The sequence below is a fragment of the Cajanus cajan genome, chromosome 2 (genome assembly GCF_000230855.2).
Source record: "Cajanus cajan strain Asha chromosome 2, NIPB_CcT2T_4, whole genome shotgun sequence".
NCBI lineage: Eukaryota > Viridiplantae > Streptophyta > Magnoliopsida > Fabales > Fabaceae > Cajanus > Cajanus cajan.
This window is the reverse complement of record NC_138518.1, coordinates 72,035,729-72,055,643: the sequence shown is the minus strand read 5'-3', so window position 1 is coordinate 72,055,643 and position 19,915 is coordinate 72,035,729. Positions and strand designations below refer to the sequence as shown.

The 19,915-nt window shown below is 31.1% G+C and overlaps 3 protein-coding genes and 1 pseudogene across 13 annotated transcripts; 3 read left to right on the top strand and 1 right to left on the bottom strand.

The window, feature by feature from the left end:
• Positions 1 to 646: 646 nt before the first annotated feature.
• Positions 647 to 4,992, top strand: LOC109799689 (homeobox-leucine zipper protein HDG11). Of its 3 annotated transcripts, none has more exons than XM_020360298.3 (11): positions 647 to 956; positions 1,143 to 1,290; positions 1,364 to 1,481; positions 1,555 to 1,743; positions 1,820 to 2,302; positions 2,370 to 2,483; positions 2,571 to 2,780; positions 2,876 to 3,059; positions 3,138 to 3,382; positions 3,481 to 3,570; positions 3,666 to 4,992. In XM_020360298.3, the coding sequence occupies exons 2-11, from the start codon at positions 1,178 to 1,180 to the stop codon at positions 4,035 to 4,037; spliced, it is 2,118 nt and encodes a 705-aa protein (XP_020215887.1). In that variant the 5' UTR covers positions 647 to 956; positions 1,143 to 1,177; the 3' UTR covers positions 4,038 to 4,992. The 3 variants fall into 3 exon arrangements, with proteins under 3 accessions (XP_020215887.1, XP_020215886.1, XP_020215888.1); XM_020360297.3 differs by having other exon boundaries at positions 650 to 991; XM_020360299.3 differs by having other exon boundaries at positions 669 to 991; positions 2,382 to 2,483; positions 3,666 to 4,990.
• A 4,117-nt stretch (positions 4,993 to 9,109) lies between these two features.
• LOC109799623 (tetratricopeptide repeat (TPR)-containing protein) lies at positions 9,110 to 13,924 on the top strand. 2 transcript variants are annotated; one of them, XM_020360218.3, is made up of 5 exons: positions 9,115 to 9,609; positions 9,695 to 9,744; positions 9,864 to 9,951; positions 13,263 to 13,379; positions 13,656 to 13,924. In XM_020360218.3, the coding sequence occupies exons 1-5, from the start codon at positions 9,175 to 9,177 to the stop codon at positions 13,719 to 13,721; spliced, it is 756 nt and encodes a 251-aa protein (XP_020215807.1). In that variant the 5' UTR covers positions 9,115 to 9,174; the 3' UTR covers positions 13,722 to 13,924. The 2 variants fall into 2 exon arrangements, 1 of the variants encoding a protein (XP_020215807.1); XR_002239882.3 differs by lacking the exon at positions 13,656 to 13,924 and having other exon boundaries at positions 9,110 to 9,609; positions 9,864 to 10,138.
• A 2,156-nt stretch (positions 13,925 to 16,080) lies between these two features.
• LOC145955185 (putative amino-acid acetyltransferase NAGS1, chloroplastic pseudogene) lies at positions 16,081 to 16,563 on the top strand (annotated as a pseudogene).
• Positions 16,564 to 16,581: 18 nt separating this feature from the next.
• Positions 16,582 to 18,862, bottom strand: LOC109799533 (E3 ubiquitin-protein ligase RING1). Of its 8 annotated transcripts, none has more exons than XR_002239876.3 (4): positions 17,808 to 18,862; positions 17,512 to 17,560; positions 17,087 to 17,133; positions 16,582 to 16,995 (listed from the first exon to the last, which is right to left on the bottom strand). XR_002239876.3 is itself a non-coding variant. In XM_020360109.3 (2 exons), exon 1 carries the CDS (start codon positions 18,731 to 18,733, stop codon positions 17,828 to 17,830), a length of 906 nt encoding a protein of 301 aa, XP_020215698.1. In that variant the 5' UTR covers positions 18,734 to 18,862; the 3' UTR covers positions 16,582 to 16,974; positions 17,808 to 17,827. The 8 variants fall into 8 exon arrangements, 3 of the variants coding, with proteins under 3 accessions (XP_020215698.1, XP_020215697.1, XP_082925069.1); XR_003804207.2 differs by having other exon boundaries at positions 16,582 to 16,974; XR_002239875.3 differs by lacking the exon at positions 17,512 to 17,560.
• Positions 18,863 to 19,915: the final 1,053 nt, after the last annotated feature.

The following is a 19,915-nucleotide window of genomic DNA, read 5'->3' as shown; positions in this document are numbered from 1 at the left end:
CAATTTTGTGTCTTTCTGTCTCAGCATGCTATGTGCAATATTCAAGTAGTCAAATGAAAATTATTAAATCTGTAGGTACTAATGTATGACATAATTTTTGGTTGTGTTATGCAAAAACTACCATCATTCACGTAGTATTATAAAAATAGTTAATATTTGAATGTAGTAAGTTGTATAACTTATAAATATGCAAGTAGTAATATGCGATGCTATATATTTCGAGATACTAAGTTACGTAACTTAGTGTTTCTACAACAACAAGATATGAAACATTGAATTCAATTGAATACTATTTCAGTTCAAAACATATTCAAAACATATTTGTTTACAGTGCAGATAAACCTTCATTATTTTTGCAAATCAATTCAATTAAATATAGTTCACTATTGCATTCAAACCATTAAACTGCATTCAAACCATCAAATTGCATTCAATTACAAACTGTTAGGAGTGTACATCTTTCCTACCAACATTGACTGCTATTATAATGCTTACAAATGTCATGAAAACCCAAAGCACTATCACTACAAATCCTAACATCTTTACCCTATTTCGCTCAACTAAAATCATCTTCTTCTTACGTGAAATTTTCAACTTCAATAACGCAAGTTATACATGAATTATAATTTTTTAAGGCCTTAATTTTAGTGTTTTTTTTTACACTTATTTTGATTTTGATGATGTTGGTGGTATTGCTTTCTTTATTTGCATCTGTTTTAGCCGAATGGCAAGAAATGGGTTTAGAAATATTATTAATAGAGGAAAGAGGAAAGGGGCATATGCGTCCTGGTAAAGAAGAGCGCACAGGCGGGGTCATTTAAAGCTGGTAATGGTTATGCCATTCTCATTCTACCACTTTTGGCTCAACAGAGGCGACATGTTCCTTCTTTCTTCTCTCTTCAACTCATTGCACTCAAAAACAATAAGTGAAGACAGATAGAGTTTAGTTGAGTTCAGTACGTGTTTTATTATTCTTTCTTTCTCATCTCAGGTTGGTTGGTTGAGGTTCACTGCAGATCAATATTTTTATTTGAATATTGACATTTACATTCTAAAGCAGCATGCTTAATTGTCTTTTTTAATTTTTATATAATATAGTTTAGTATTAATACGTAGCATGCTTAAAATGTTGATGGTTATAGAGTTGTGACGGTGAGAACTGAGAAATTAAATTGAAATGGAGTACGGGAGCGGAGGCGGTGGGTCGCAGTCCCCAAGGGAGCAGGATTCCCACGAGAGGAGGAAGCGTTATCATCGTCATACTGCCAACCAGATTCAGAGGCTTGAATCGTAAGCCATTTGCACTTCCACTCATAAATTCTCAATTTTCTATTACTTAACTCCATGCCCGTCTTTTCTTCAGAATGTTCAAAGAGTGCCCCCATCCAGATGAGAAGCAGAGGTTGCACTTGAGCAGAGAGTTAGGCCTGGCCCCGAGGCAGATCAAATTTTGGTTTCAGAACAGGAGGACCCAGATGAAGGTAGGTATACATACATATTCATGTGAATGCCCCCAGCATATCATCATTAATCATTACGCATGTCCGACTTCAGGCCCAGCACGAAAGAGCTGACAACTGTGCTCTTCGAGCTGACAATGACAAGATACGTTGCGAGAACATCGCAATCAGAGAGGCCTTGAAGAATGTTATATGCCCTTCTTGTGGCGGCCCTCCTCTCACCGACGATTCTTATTATGATGATCAGAAGTTACGATTAGAGAACGCCCACCTCAAAGAAGAGGTTATATAATTTATCAAAACAATTTTTTTTTCCAATTTTATACATCCATTTCAATGGTCTTTTAATTAATTTGCAGCTTGACAGAGTATCTAGCATTGCTGCCAAGTATATTGGAAGACCAATTTCTCAACTTCCGCCAATTCAGCCTATTCTTATGTCATCTCTAGACTTGTCCATGGCAAGTTTTGGAAACCAAGGGATGGTTGGTCCAGGTCCTTCCCTTAATCTTGATCTTCTCCCTGCAGGGACTTCTTCATCAGTGCCAAATTTGCCTTACCATCCTCCTTGCCTTTTGGACATGGACAAGTCCCTCATGTCAGACATTGCTTCCAATGCCATGGAAGAATTACTCAGGCTCTTGCAGACTAACGAACCGTTGTGGCTCAGGTCAAAGTCAAACGCCCATGAGAGAGATATTCTTAGTTGCGAGGCCTATGAAAGAATGTTTCCCAAGCCCAATAGTCGTCCCAAGAATCCTAATGTTCGCGTTGAAGCTTCCCGAGATTCTGGAGTTGTATTCATGAATAGTTTAGCTTTGGCTGAAATCTTTATGGACCCAGTAAGTTGTTCCCATTATTTTTGTGTAGAAGGCCATTGAGTTTTCTCTATTGCTCAATTGTCAATAGTTGATTTTGCAGAACAAGTGGACGGAACTTTTTCCCACTTTTGTCTCGGTGGCAAAGAGAATTCAGGTCATATCTTCTGGGGTTATGGGCGGTTGCAGTGGTTCTTTGCAATTGGTAAGTTGGACTGGATGCAAATACATAATTATTTTATAAATGCCCTTCAACACATGCAACTCCTTTCCTTCTTTGTTTTTTGTTCAGATGTATGAAGAGTTGCAAGTGCTATCTCCACTTGTTTCTACTCGGGAGTTCTACTTCCTGCGTTACTGTCAGCAAATTGAGCAAGGCACGTGGGCAGTAGTGGACGTTTCTTATGATTTTCCACAAGATAGCCACTTTGCTCCTGAATTTCGGTCTCATCGTCGTCCTTCTGGTTGCTTGTTCCAGGACATGCCTAACGGGCATTCCAAGGTAAATGTTAAACAATATCTCTGCGGTCGGCTACTCTGATATGGAACCTTAACCTTAAGACACATTTGTAGTTACTCTTCTAAGTTGTCATGTAGGTTACCTGGGTTGAACATGTAGAAATTGAAGATAAAACTCTGCCTCATCGGCTTTACAGAAATCTTATTTATAGTGGGATGGCATTTGGAGCTGAAAGATGGCTTGCTACCCTCCAGAGGATGTGTGAAAGACTCACTTATCTTATGGTTACAAGCAATCCCACCCGGGATAATCTTGGAGGAGGTATATAAATATAAATAAATATACAGATTGTAAGGTAATGTCTAATTTTCTTACCTTAACACGGGATTTAAATTTCAGTAATTTCATCTCCTGTGGGCAAGAGGAGCATGATGAAACTTGCTCAAAGGATGGTGACCAATTTCTGTGCCAGCGTTAGCACATCAAGTGGGCACCGATGGACGACGCTCTCTGGGTTGAATGAGATTGGAGTGAGAGTCACTGTCCAGAATGGTGTGGTACTTAGTGCAGCCACTACCATTTGGCTCCCCACCCCTCCACACACTGTCTTCAATTTCTTCAAGGATGAAAGAAAAAGACCTCAGGTTGACATAGTCAAGTTAATGGAGTTATTTGATGGCTGTGAACTCGGAGAGGCTTTCTAAATTAAATTTTTTTTTTTTTTTTTTTTTTTTTTGTTTAGTGGGATGTTCTTTCCAACGGTGATGTGGTGCAAGAGGTTGCGCGCATAGCAAATGGTTCGCACCCTGGTAACAGTATATCAGTTCTTCGAGTAAGACGGTCTTTTTGTCCATTTTATTTTTAGAGATAATTCCCTTTACAAATAATTTACGCGTTCACTGTGTTTATATATATATAAATATATAGGGGTTGCAAAGCAGTGAGAACATGTTAATACTCCAAGAGAGCTGCATAGATTCGTGTGGTTCACTTGTGGTTTATTGCCCGGTTGATCTGGCATCCATCAACATAGCAATGAGTGGTGAGGACCCTTCTCACATTCCCCTACTACCAAACGGATTTAGCATTTTGCCTGATGGGCAGGGTGAGCAGGAAGGAGATGGGGCATCAACGAGTTCAAATTCAATCAGGTCTGGGTCTGGGGGTTCACTAGTTACAATTGCACTCCAGATTCTAGTGAGCAGCTTGCCATCTGCCAAGCTGAATATGGACTCGGTGGCAAATGTTAATAATCTTATTGGCTCCATTATCCACCAAATAAAGGCTTCCTTCACCTAAATTAAATTAAATATGCTTACCAGAAGTGGTTCGGACTTTGAATGCCCCATCAGGAGCATTATGTTGGTGTGGTGGTGGTAGAGCTACCTGTTTTTTTGGCTTGCTTTCAAGTTTCAAGGTTCAAACTGCCTGCTGGCGTACATGTCACATCAACTACCATTCTTTTGGCTTTTTGGAGGGAGTCAAGAACGCACCATACGTGGTCTTTACCTTCACAGATTAACCAGCAAAATGTGTATGGTTCGGGTATTGACTTCATCTTCATAATTTATTGGTTGTAATAACTCACTTTTTCTCCTAATATAATATAAATTGAAGAAGGAAAAAAAAAAAAAAAAAAGACGTTCAGGGGTTGGATGGATTTATATAGGAGGTGCCCAGGTGGTGGCCTGGTGGGGCAGCCAGATATCGACAGTTTGGATGCTTTTTTCGGCCTGACATCATCAGTGTGCCCCATGATTTTCGAGATACTAATTCAATTTACGTGAAAATTAAAACATGAATTTGGTATTTAAAATGAGGAAATATATATAATAAGAAATTAAAGATAAGTGTATCATTTATTTTAATTATAAATATATTTCATTTCATATTTACATGTTTTATTAAATATAAAAAAATAACGGTGAATTAGATGAGAATTTAAATCACTCGTCTCAAATAAAATTTTGTTGCCAACCATGACTTGCATGTAGCTTTTCCTTCCTAATTCTAATCTCATATCCATCCTAGTGGTCCCACCTTTCTTCACTGCCTTTCCTCCTCCGACTCTCATACATTAGGACTCGCTTGTAGCTTACAAGCTCAATAAGGTGCTGATGCCAAGAGAGTTGTTCAAAGCGAGCGGAAAGGTGCCTGCGGAGTCGCCTAAGCCCGCCAAGATGAAGAACGGTAAGAAGTCACGTGATTTTTAATTAACGTAGCAAAATTTTATTCGTAAGATAGAAAGTGAGACAAGAAGTGTAAAACATGTAATTTCAATCTACTTGAATCTTTTTACTTTTATTGTAGTTCCTATCGGTTAAAAAACAAAATTAAACTTTACTTTATATCGATTTTATATTATATTTTACATAAAATATTTTCTATATTTATATAAAATAATATAATATACAATTTGTCTTATTATAATAGTGTATTGTATAGAGAATAAAATAGATAGTAAAAAGTTTTGGATCTACACCATTTCTTTCCTTTTTTTTATAAATATATTTAAATAAGAGAACTCCCTGTCTCTATTTCTTCGTTTTTTTTTTCTTCCCCTTCTTATTTCCAAATAACTGAAACTCCTAATATATAAAAAAAAAAAGAGTAAATAAGAGAAACTCCTTATCTTCAATCTTTTTCTCTTCACGATATTTTCCCCCTTTAAAAAGTTAAGGTATTATACCTAAAATTTGTTTTATTCTCGTGACAAATGATAAATTTACGTGTCTTTCAATTTCATCAACTCAGTGTCCTTCAATTTCATCAACTCAAGTTTTCGCATTCCATTGATAAAGTTACAAGTAATTTCTGCTCGATTTATTTTTCATCCAACTTTCACTTATAGCCCTTTTCAGTTTAAATATCAACTGAATTTCATATATTTTTTTTAATGTAAAATGGATTTTTTTTAAGTTTTAAATCAATTAAAAAAATTCTAAAATTGTATTCTAAAATTAAAAGGATCATTATTTCATAAGGATCAAATTGATTAAAGTTTAAAAGATAAAGGAATAAAATGATATTTTTAAAGATACAGAGTTAAAAATAATTTTAAAAATAAAATAAATAATTAAAAGTATAATTTTAAAAAAAATTATTATGTATTTATAAGTACATAATAGGAAGTTAAAAATATTTTTTTTATAAATATTAGATAAAAAAATACAAAATGATTCAATGATTTTTAAATGATATAAAAGTCTAATAATGTATATTCAATATCTAACTAAATTAGCGTTTTGTTCCTCTTTGTATTTAATTGATTCATTTAATTTTAGTTTTTTATTTTTATTTATTGAAATTATAATTACAAGACCAGAGTTCGAACTTAGAATTCGTGCGATCAATTCTAGTGGTTGAATTCATTTTTTTTATTTTCAAAAACAATACAAAATATTATCATTTTGTCTGATTAAAAGAAACAATATTAAATAAATGAAACTTTTAATTATAAATGAATCAAATTAAACTATTTCAATTAAAAAATAGGATAAAAAGGAATAATTTGAAAGAAGAAACTTCAGTAAATATGTAATCAATTAATTTTTTTTGATAAAAAATAATTATTAATAATATCGAGAAGTACTTTTCATTAATAATAGCATAATTATTAAAAAAAATCAACCTTAAAAATCTTACAACTGCACAAACATGGATACATAATGAACGATTTCATATTTTCTTTTAATATTGCTTTTGATTTTAATGAGTTATGACCGGTCAAAATATTAGCTCAATAGTCATACTCTACTTTATACATTTGAATCACTACATTTAATTTCTTAATTTCTCACTCATCTTAGTTGTGTATTGTTTTTATAAATAAGTTCTCTCGTTAATTTAAAGTTTTGAATTTGTCGGAGGGTATAAGCATTCTCTATATCTACATTCTTAGCATTTATAACACACTCACTTGCAAATTGCAATCAACCTAAATACAAACAATAGAAAATTATAAAGAGTGAGATACATCTCACATCACATCAGAATATAACAAGCATTACAAGTAAAACACACACACATAAACTATTAACCGTCCAACATATGATATCATTCCCAATCACTTACATATGTATAATGCAACACTCTCATGCATGTGTACCATTAAAAAACACTACAAAAATGGACTAAGAATAAATGTAACATGTATCATCTAAAACTAGCAAGTAGTCGTTTACCACAATTTTAACTAGTAATATGACCCATTGGGATTTTCCCACCAGATGTAATCTCCCCAAGAACTGGGGTATACAATCCTTTGTGACTTCCATTAGCCAAGTACAATTAACATTATCTTAAAAAAATCATTTTTCATAATGCATATGATGCATGTTCACAAGCAATGTCTATAGTTTCAAAATTCTCATAGGAAAAACCTACTACTATAGGCTAAATTCTCAATCATTTTCAAAACAGAGCATAATTCACATCATTATAGCATAATAATCATTATTATGTTCCATTTACAAGTCAAACAATAACACATCAACACATTAAAACAAAACCAAAAAACACAGAACAAGAGACTTACGCTTAATGCCACAAATAAAGTAATTGAATTATTTTGGATGCTAAATTGGCATAATCATAATTAGCGACAAAATATATTTCAAATGTTAAACAATAATTGGCAACATAATACATTTTGAATGCTAAATTTAATACCACTTTTTAATACTTATTTAAAATAATAATTATAAAGAATGATCTCTTTATATAAATTTAAATAACTATATCAACTGATAATATTTTAAGATATTATTTTTTATCTAACAATGATAAAAATAAATTTTTTAGGTATTTTTTCATTAATATTTTTTTTAACCTAAATTTTTTCATTTTTATTTTTAAACAATCAAAATCAGTTATTTCATCGGTACAATTTCAATCATTTTCTTTTTGTATATACACAATGTTTCTCTTGATATAAATGGTCGTGTTTGGAGACGTTGATAAACATTTATGATTTTCATCATTCAACGTTTCTCCCAAATCCTTTCTTACAAAATTATGAATTCAACAATTTTTTTATTTTATTTATTATAATAGACAGACAACAACTTCCAAAGAATTAAGTTTGAGTGTGTTGTCCCAAATTCACTTAAGATCACTGTATGCATAACACTTAATGCCCTCAAGAATATTCTTTTTAATGATAAACTAGATCTAACAATTCCCAAAGAGTGTCTGAGATTCATTATCAACTCTTTATATTAATAGGGTGTGATAGTTTTATACACGAAGCTGTTAAACTTCTACAAAACGATGATGTAGTAGCGACGTTTTCCATCTTCAAGCAAAATGAAACTCTGGAGCTTATTAAACTATAGATGGTAAGGTTCAATGGCAAGACCCTGTGTGCGTCAAATTATGACCAGCTTTCAACAAATAGAACTATTATCCAGCCTCGATGAGGAGCCCATCACTAGCTTAACTCAACCATAACAACAAACTTTGTCAAACAAAATTTGTTTTAACTATGTTTTCTCTTCTTATGTTATGTTTGAAAAATTATATTATGCTATTTATTATGTGTTATGGGTCAAACTACGAAAATACAAGAATACAAAACTATTTTTATAATAAAACCTCATTATATAATGGAAATATGCTTTGTTTTTATATTTACGCAATATATACATATTTTCGTGAAAAGATATTTAGAAAAAAATTAAGTTAAATTATACATTTAGTTATTTATTTTATTTTTCATATTCATTTTAGTCTTTTAACTTTCAAAATATTTGTTTTTATCTTTTATTCTTTAAATTTAGATCAATTTAGTATTTTACAAAATAATGATCATTTTTGAATTTGGAACACAATTTTTATTTTTATTTTTTTATTAATTCAAGAAATAAAACTTATTTTCTTTCAATAATTTAATTTGAAATTAACTTATTAAGGAATTACAACTATAAAAATAAGGGTCTTCTTTCGTAAAGTTTGTGAAAAATGTCGATCGAGACAAATTATGTAAAATTTTTCTTATTAAGTTTAAGAATAAAAAATCATAGATATTATAAAAATCACATGAAAATGAGTTCACACCAACAATAAAACATAATATTAGTTTTCACTACTGTGCTATAATAAAAAAAATTACAAATAGTGAAGTAAATTAATTTAAAAAGGACTTGAGAGAGACCGAGAAGGGAGGAAAAAAGATAAGTTTTAAATTTTTTTAGAGTATAATAAAAATAAAGAGTCGCTTTTAATAAATAAATGTCGAAAATTCTTCAAAACTAATATAAAAAAAATCATATTTGGAAGAATTACGGAGCTAATGGCAGACACTATTTGTAATTATTGTTATTTTTTGGGGTGAATATACTATTTAATATTTTTAGATACGATAATGTGGTTCCATACCACATTCTATTCCATTGAAAAGAACAGATTGAAGTGGAGCTTAAACTTGAAACAATAGATGGACAGCGGTCACAATGTCTTGCTTAGTTCTTATGTAGCGTCATCCATACCCGTCAAACGATGTTGTCGTGTTGATTGCCGCGCCAAAGCACAGCAAGTCCAGGAAATTCGGGTGTGTACTAACCGCACCTGCCGCAGACAGGGCTCATTTCAAACCCTAGAAACCCTCTCTGGCCTAGCTCCTCCAAACGTTGCCGTAAAGTCCTGCGGCTGCTTGGGGCGGTGCGGTGGCGGCCCCAACTTGGTGCTCTTGCCTGATGGCCTCATCGTCGGCCACTGCGGGACGGCTGCTCGGGCGGCCGAGCTTATGGTGACTCTCTACGCCGGAGGCTATGACCCCAATAGTTGTTTGGATGCGCTTGCTCTGAGGAAGAGAGCGGATATTGAGTTTGCGAACCGAAATTTCACTGAGGCTGAGCTTCTGCTCTCACAGGTACACATTCTTTAATAAGGAAATATTCTTGAATTCCGAGGGAGACCGATTGTGCAGTGCTACATTTTCAAAATAATTGATGCAGGCTATAGATTTAAAACCATTTGGTGGCATGCATGTCGCATTTAAATGCAGGTTTGTTGATTATGCATTCTGTATCGTTGGTTACTTGGTTGGTAGTTAGTTTCATAATTATCCCTTATCAATTTGGCGCGAGTTAAAATAACTACGCTATTATGTATTTTGATATTTAGGTCATATGTAAGACTGGAATTGGGCAACTACTCTGGTGCCCTCGAAGATGCTGAAAAGGCTTTGGCATTAGCTCCCGGCTATTCTGAGGTGACTCGGATTCTTCTACTCTTTCCTAGACATTTGGAGTGGCACTGGTATTCCAGTTCATCATTTGGTTCCGATCCTCGCTGATATGAAAAAACTATACTTTGGAATTGGGATTACATCGTGAGGCACCCCTTTAAAGATTAGTGGTTCATGATTGATGCGCTTGCAAAAGAAGAAAAAATCTTAGGTTCTGTTGATTCCCTACTCACTTTTTGTTTTAAAAACTGTTTTCTAAAACAATTCTACACTATTCAACAATCAATTTCTATTTAAAAAATTATTTAGTATCGGAATGATTTCCTAAACTAGTGTTTTAAAAACATAAAAAAGAAACACTTTGGAGATGTTTTCCATTCAACTTCCCTTTTCTTTAATGATATGTTTGGATGGAGAATTTATATAGGGTAATTCATTTATTTGAAGAATTTAAAATTCTTTGAGGTGAAATGCTTTGTTTGGATGAGGAATTTACAAAGAATTTGAAATCCAAGCATTTGTGAAATTCCTTCAAGTAGTAGAATTTCAAATTCTTCCAAAAATGGGAGAATTTGAAATTTCTCATATTTGTTTTCTTATTTCACCTATATATTTTATCTTATCTCTTCATTCTTTTAATTATTGGATATTCAAAAATATTTTTAAAATTATTAAATATTATCTAATATTAATTTTTAAAATTTTTAAATATTTAAAAATGGATTAATATTCATTTTTATAAAATTTAATTTTAAAATCTCAACATATAAATATATTTTTAAAATCAATTTTATTATGGTGAAATCAAATTATCATATTCAACCTAACAATTTAAAATTTAAAAAATTTGAATTGACTCATCCAAACAAAATATTTTAAGAATGATAGAAATTGAAATCAAAGTAATTCAATACCAAGAATTTAAAACTCCTTGAATTTGTAAAATTCCTCATCCAAACAAACCATAAGGGTTCTATTAAAGTGCTCAAGGGCAAACTTTTAGATTTGCTCAGGGAAAAACAAATTTTAAACAACAGTTTTTTTATAGAATTTTTACGATACCCATATTATTTGGGAGGGTACTGGTACAGTTGTAATTATAATTTTATTTTATATTTTATATTTTTAATAATTTATTTAAATAATATTTATGATATTTTATTCTTTAAATTTTTAAATTATTTAGTCATTTTATTTTATTTTATATATTCTAATTTTATTTGTAATAATATTATTATATATTTAAATAGTTTAATTTTAATAATTTTTTAAATATATTTTTTTGTCTTTTCACTTAAAATTTTTAAATTTCTATATTTTAATTTTAATAATTTTTTAAGTATATTTTTGTCTTGTGTCTTAAATTTTTGAATTTCTATATTATAATTTTAATAATTTTTTATTTCTACTATTTATTAATTCTTTTCTTTTTTAATGTTTTATAACATTATTGAAATCTTATAATTTTAATCTCTATAATTTTATCTTACTTTTTATTTTATAAATATAATTTAGATTATTTATTTTATAATTAATTTTTTTTTAATTTTTATAAGTTTATATAAAAGAATGTGTTAAAACTCCTCCATCTTTGGAGATGTTTTCCTTTCAGCTTCCCTTTTCTTTAAGGGTTCTGTTCAAGTGCTCAAGGGCAAACTTTTAGATTTGCTCAGGGAAAAACAAATTTTAAACAACAGTTTTTTATTATTTAAAACAGTGAATTAACAAGTAAGATGATAAAATGAATCAACCTTCTTTTATAAGGTTTTTATTTTTATTTTTTTTGTTTTTGATGACAACAAAGTTTGAACATAAAGCTTTGGATAAACTATACGAACTCCTTCACCACTAGGCAACCCAAGTGGGTTTAACTTCTCTCATAAACTAAATTCAACTTATGCGCCTTAGCTTTTGAACAAGTTAGAAGAGAAAATTTCTACATAAGTTAAAGTGCAAATGTAGGTTTTATTGAGAGAAACTAAACTTTTTTTTTTTCTTTTTATTTTCTTCACTTATGAGTGTCTACAGAGAAAGTTATCCATGCTGAGTCAAAGTTAAATACTTAAAACTTTCAACTGATTTTATTTGTGTGAAGTACTGAAGTATAGTTTGGGTTATTATTAATGATGTTCTGCCATCGCTAATAACAACATACAATTATTAACTTTTTTTTGGGAAAGAATGCGTGCTGCCTTGCGTGTTCTAAATTAAAATGTTGAAAGTTTTTAGGGATGAAGAGTACTCCCTCAATTCTCTATTATAAGTTAAAAAAAATTATACATATTAAGAACATTAGTTATCTACATTAAATTTTATTAATCTCTTAATATTTTTCTTAAATTATTCTTTTTATAAATGTCTAAAAAAAGATAGTATAACTGAAAAGTCACTTAGAATAGAGATATTTTAGAAGAAATATCATTAAATAAGATAAAAATAGTTAAAATTTGCTTATATTATTTTTTGTCCTAATTATAAACAACAGGACAAATCATCAAAATCAAGAAATGTAATTGATATGATTATTTTTAATTAATTCTATCACAAATTCAAATTTTATTTCAAACATATTATTTACTTTAAGTGGTTGTTATATCTAATATTAGTCTGAATGATATAAAATAAAGCCAATAATAAATGGAGGGTATAAAAGGGTTTTTAGCTTGAATAACTTTAAAAATTAATAATTGTTATTTATAATTAGGATTAAAAAAATTTAATTTGTTACTAATAGTACAATCAGATGTAGTATTAAAGAGCAAAAAATATATTCTTTTTTCTTATAGTAGAGAACAGAGAAGTAGTACATGAAAATGAAAAATTCTATGGAAGAAGAATCTTTGTCACACTCTTTATTATTGATAAAAAATTAATTAAAAATTACAAAAAGACTCACTAAATTTTATTATTTTTAATAAAATTTTAATCAATGGTGAAGAATTTGTGAAAAGGTGAAATACTCGCGAGGTTGAGCTTTTTCGGCATAAGAAACATTTTGAAAATTCCATCTTGATTTTACAGTAGACAAGTTTCTTGACCCACGGAGGCCCACCTTTTCATATAACTGATATAAGTACCTTAATGCTAAGTCAGTCTCCCATGCCCCCTCCCCTACCCTCACATTGTTACTAAAATCTCATATGATAAAATGTCACAGCAACAGATTTCTATCCTGTTCTCACCTTGATATGATTTGCCTATCATCAGCGTGGGTTGTTCATTTTTCACTAGTATTTGCTATGCCTATGTTTAACAAAACCTTTATTCAGTTAAAACTTGTGATTTGATGGTCCTTGTTAAATGTAAATGTACTTTATTGTTACTTCACTCTGCAGGCTTATATCTGCCAGGGTGATGCCTTTTTGGCAATGAACAAATTTGATTTGGCAGAACAGTCTTATTCAGCATCTTTAGATGTAGATCCTTCGATTCGTCATTCTAAATCATTCAAGGTAATTTTTGCTTTCAGCTATTCTCATCAATGTATTTCTTTTATCACAAACAGATATCTGTGGTTTTTGGAAAGGAAGATGTAATAAACCTGGTAAGTCAGAAAAATGATTGCATTTCCCATGGATTTTGTGAGCTATGTCAAACATCAATCTAAATAATTGTAGTAATCCTCGAAAGAGATGAAAGGATGTTGACTTCATTTGTTCTTTATTACATCGAAATGTGTTTAGGAGGATCTAGAATTTTTCTTGTTATTTACATTTATGTTTAAACAGGCTCGGATAACAAAACTTCAGGAAAAACTTGCTGCTGCCAATACACCGGTGAGATCAGGCTTGTAGATGAAAGTTCATTTAATTCTATTACAGTGATGTCAGAAGGAATAAATTTTATATATGCTGAGGAAGTGGACAATTTTATTGAGCGATTGATACGAAGTGGACAATTTTATCAAATTATTACAGTTGAGGAAGGGTACAATACTGTTTTATTATATTATTGATTTGTTGAAACCTTAGTCGTAAATATAGTTATTTTTCATATATATAGTTATTTTTCATATATATATATATATTATTTATTGAATTATATTAATATATAATAAGTACAGGATGGTGGGTACTATAGTACCCGAATTCATAACCGAACAATTTTACGGGCATTTATCCAAAATTGCAGGTAAATACATGCCCCTACTAGTGGATATTTATGCATAGGGTTTGAATATGCTTTATCATTCCTAGTGTTTCACTTGTCAATTTACTCATTCATACTCACTCATTTAATTAAATAAACAAACACAAATTTAAAATTGAACTAGATTATTTGAATGATTGAGAAATTTGAGGGAAAACCAAGGATATCAATGGGTAGAGCGAATATAGATAGTAATTCTCGACTATCTTTTTTATTGGATAAATATCTGTTTCATACCCATGTTTATATTCGTCCAGGTATCCATTGAGCGGATATTTACATTTTTTTTCTTCAATATTTGTGGTATCCATGATATCGACGAGTAATTACTAAAAGAAATATTTTAAAAATATTCAATTTTTTTTAATTATTTGTAATATTTTTTTAAAAAAAATAATAAAAATTTGCATATAAAATTTTAAATAAAATATAAAATTCACAGCTATACTAATAACAATAAGTGAGTTTAAAATATAAATTTTAAACATTCAATTATATAAGTTTAAAGTTTAAACAATAATTATTAAAATAAAATATTTTGATTACACATAAATCAAAATAAAAGATAATAAAGTACTATACTTAACTATTATAAGTCCAAACAAATTTTAAATAAAATCAAATTCATACAAGTACAAATAAATTGAATATTAATGGGTATAACATGTAGATATAAAAAATATTCGTACCCGTTACCCATTGATACTCATTTATAATATTGATTTTGTATCTATTGCAGATTTTATTCGTAAATATCTGCGGATATCCTTAATCAAAACTTTAAAAGTTGGACATTTAAGACTCATGAATAGCTTATTGATATAAGGAAGCGTTTTCAATTTTTTAAACAATATTTCTCCCACGTGTTTGAATTTATATAAAAGATTTACTTATTCTAAGAGTATGTTTTGGTAGACTTATTCTTATTAATAATTCACGTTCTATATCAAATTTCAGCAATTTAATCGTTAAATTAAAAGTTCTTAATATATAGATTAAATTTAATTTTTTTTTTAAATTTAAAAATTATTTAATACTTCATATTTTTCTAAACATTTTAGAGGTATAATAATATACTAGAAAGTGAATTAAACCACAAAAAAATAGCTCTTAACCAATATTTGAAAGCATCAACATTAAGTTTTAAATATTGTAAAAAATAAATGTGACAGAAGCATGGTTAAATGTGACAAAAAAAAAAAAACTCAAAAACTGTGGTATCATAACGAAGTAAAGATGGAGAATTTACAGAGGAAGACTTCATCAACATTTCATTTAACTTTCAAATGATTTTCTTAGTACACTAAAAAAATTTATGAAATTAGTAGGGGTATTTTTCTAGCGGTTTCATAAAACCGCTACAAAATATTATATTCCTGGCAGTTATTTTAACCGCCACAAAAAAAAAATGATATTTTCAACGGGACGATTTAGTGTGAGTGGAGGCGGTTTTAATTAAAAAAGGTGAGAAAAAAATCCCACCCTAATTCTTTTCTCACTTCGTTCCCTCACTCACTCCCCCACTCGCTTACTCCCAGTCCCTCGCTCACTCCCAGCCCCTCTTTCTTTCTATCCTTCAATCGCAATTTATACTTAATCACATTCTCGGTAAGGCGATTCCATTTGAAGGGTTTGTGAGCTTCCTTCCTAATTTGTGTGTTTAATTTGTGTTTTGATTGAATTGAAACATATATATATCTAAGTTTATGCGCTTTCCTTCAACTTCGAATTTTGCCATAGGTTTTATTCCTAATTTGATTCCGCAAGCTGAAACCTTTATGTTGCCAATGCTAGTTTCATATTTTGCACCTTGTTTGCTCTGTTCTGTAATGTGAAACAATTGAGGAATACGCAATTGAAAATTTAACGCGCTTAAGTTTTTGTAACTTGTTGCTGCTCGATTTACCGCTTTGTCAGAGTGTATAGGCAATCGTTTTTGAAAATGGTCCGATACTTGATGAGAGTGGGCACCTTATTCGTTTCTTGACCCTTCAAGAGGCAGACATGCTAATTCGTAAACGGGTTGAGCAAAGTGAAACAACTGCTAACTATGTGAAAGCTGTTGATAAAGAAAGTTTCAACTCTCTTAACAATTTTAATGGGGCAGTCCATTCAATACAGAATGGAAAACCATTTTCAGAATCTCATCTAGCAACCTTTCATAATGGTGTTGGTTTTGAGAATGGTACTGGCCTGTGGTCTGGGGAGCAAGGTTTTGCTATTGGAGGTCAGGAGTGGCTAAGTCGAATGAGTGGTTACTTGTCAGAACTGGCTGTTGCAGCCTTCGTTTGTAAAGTGAGTTGATGATTTAACTTTTCCTTAATGTCATTGGTTATTTAGGTACATATTTCCTTAGCACCTCAAGTCATTGAAAGTCTTAGTTTTATTTTTGTTATCTTTTGTTATGTTCAATCATGACAGACAAGCTTAAAGATTTGTCAAGTCATTGATTTCTATAAAAAAAGTATAGATGACAATGATGTATAGATGCGGGCACGTGGAAAATGTTGAATGAAAATGCTGAGTTCAAGGCTCTTGCCCCGAAAGAAATTCACACAGCATCTGATGGAACAAGAAAGGTTAATTTACATAGTTGTAAATATTTCCCAACAAAAAAATGATACATAATTCATTCATTCACAGTCCTTCAACTTCAGTTTAACAAATTCTTCCAACACTTCCTTGTACACATCACGCTTGACAGTCCTTCAACTTCATATCAACAAATTCTTCCAACACTTCCTTGTACACATCACGCTTCATAATTGCTTTGTCCCTTTCCTTTTTGGTAGCTTGAAGCTCCATTTTAAGAACTTCAGACTGCAAAGACAGGTCTGAAAAATCACTTGCAGAATTGGAGCTCCCGCCTTTGTGGTGGCTCCCCATCAGATCCTTCACCTTCAATCGAATGGGACAGCTCTATGATTCACAAGAATAGTGGACCAAATATAAGTAATATAAAGAAACACATTGAATAATTATAGCAATTATAGCAAGGAATGATACTTACTAATTTCAAACAATAACAAAAATGTTCACCAATAGTTGCTTTGCAATCTGAAATTTTAAATTCCATTGGTACTTATAAACATTATCATGCATAATTTATTAAATAACAAATTAACACAATGATAAAATCAACATTGAATTAACAATAAATAGATATCCAACATAATAATTGTAACATTCAAACAAAACATTCCCAAAATTATAAAATAACAACAGATAATATAGGCATTATGTTGGGGCAGCATAGGTGGTTGGGACAGCAGAGATGGAGAAGCAGAGCACCTAGGACAGCAACAATCTGTATTAGTGTATTAGTATAAAGTAGAATAATCGTTGCTGATATTAAAATTATCAAGTTCAATTACCATATTGATCATGCATAATTTATTAAATAACCAAGAATGGACACTATCTTCTTAAATGGACCTTATTTTACGGCACTGGACTGGACACACTTAATCAGAAGAGAAGTATGCTGCGGTGAGTGATGTAGGGACCAAATTAGAATCAGGTCAATATTATAAGAACCAAAAAATTTTAAGCCAGAAAACAAACTCACGTACTTTAATTGCTAATGGTACCAATTGCTTTTGTATGAAGCGACTAATTGATCGGTAAAGTAAAAACAGAAAAACCATATTCTTTCACCATGATAAATATGATACAGTAAGCGCAGCATGAAGCCAAGGTATGAAAGAAAGGGCAGGAAGTTGCATACTTACATTCGAAACACTGATGATACTCAATCAAGATCTTCTTGCCTGGTTTCTGGCTGATTAGAATCCCCAGTAGTGTTTCCATTGTTATTGCTCGTCTCCGCAACGGAAGAAAACTGCCTAAAGGGCCAGGGCAAAGAAACCCTAAAGCTCCGCTCGCTGGGTGACTGTGAGGTGTCTGTATCAGCAGAAGAATCAGCACTAGCAGCTGTAGATTGACCGCGAGCCCTTTGCTCGTAGTCAGGATCATCAGTAGGTAACTCATACCGACACACAGGACAAGAATTGTGCAATTCCAGCCAAGGCAGGATGCAATCAGAATGATAGATGTGTTTGCAGGGCATCTGCTTGGCCAATTCCCGAAGCTCGAACGTGTCTTTACACACCGCACACTGTGATGAATCCGTGGCCAGCAACTCCTCCGTAATTGGGATGTTAGGGAGCCCCTCGATGGCAGACTTGGAGGCCGGGGGTGTCCCATACCGGTTAGGATCGTTCTCCGCAAGGTGCTGAATCAATTGCTCGAGACCCGGCCCAAAGAAGTAATCACCAAGGTTGAGATTTGCGGGGAGACGAAATGCTCCGGTGGGGTCCCCAGAGTTGTCAATTACGAACTGAACATTAGCGCCACCGGCTCTCAGGGTTTGAATGTAATTCTGAAGAAATACCAAAGGGTTGAAGGCGTCAGCGTCTCCGAAATGGGACGATCGACCGCCGAAGAGGCTGGGGAGATCGTCGCCACCAAACTCGTACGTGAAAGAGAATGGATGGGGAGTGCTCGGAATTGGATTTTCCACTTCCTCGATGAAGCCACCGTTGCAATTGGGGCACACGAGATCAGAGGAAGGAGTAATGGAGACGGTGCGGCTGCACTGATAGCAGAAATATTGCAGAGGAGCGTTGGAGGTAACGCCGTCGGCGACAGAAGACATGTCAATCACAAGGTAAAGAGAAGGGAGGAAGATTTGGCAAGAGAGAAGGGATAGAGCGCGACTAAGAAGGAGAATGAAAAGCGGAAGACCAACAGAGATCGAGTTGTAAGTAAGCCACAGAAAAAGAAATAAGGAAAAAATTTACTTTTGAGGGGGTTGTTTGTTACAAGTTACAACCTATCATTATATTTCTAAGGAATAGTTATTTCACTTATTTGCATTTCTCATGAATATTATTGTAGTATCTCCTCTTTACTGTAAGAATTTTTAACTAAATTACATAATTTAAAAAATTAGTTAATTTAGTTTAGAATGTTGAAATACTATTTTAAAATTAACTTTCTAATTTTTTAAATTATTTATCATACAATTAGTTAATTAGTATTTCAATGTATATAATACACATATTAAATGTTGATCATATATAATTAAAATTAAAATTAAATTATGTATATAAATAAATACTATGTTAAAATATATAAATTATATTTAAAATTTAAATAAGTAAATATTTATAAATATATAAATTATATTTTAGATTTATGATAAATAATTTATATTTTAACGTAAAATTATTTTTATTTGTTAATAATTTATTTTAAAAATATTAAATTTTAATTTATAAATAATTATGATAAATAAAAATTAAAATAGATATAAAATTAAAAGAATTCCTAAAAACTTTATTATCAAATAAATTTTTTAAAACGTTCTCGTGTAAGATAATTTTTGTCTTTTATATATATGGATTAATGTCTAAAAAAGAATGATGTAAAAATTTATAAAAAATATTTATATATTTATTTATCTTCTTTGATGTTGATAAGAGAGAGACATTTTTATTTAATTAATTTCAAATATTTATAATTTTTCATCTAAAAAAATGTTAATTCAATAAAGGTATTGTAAGAAAAATATATCTAATGCAATTAACAATTAAAAATTGGGCTTATAAATAAGAGACAAATAAAGAATTGAAAAGTGTCTCATATATAAGGACCAATATAGTAGTTTTTTTTTATGCATGAGAATCTAACCCACTAATGGATACTAGGAGTTCAAACACACATATCTCCATGTTGGTATGATATTATCTATTATGTGTATGTTTTATAAATCTTTTCATAAATGTGAAACTTTGTTTATTCCTCAACGCATATGTATAAGGAATTTATAACACTC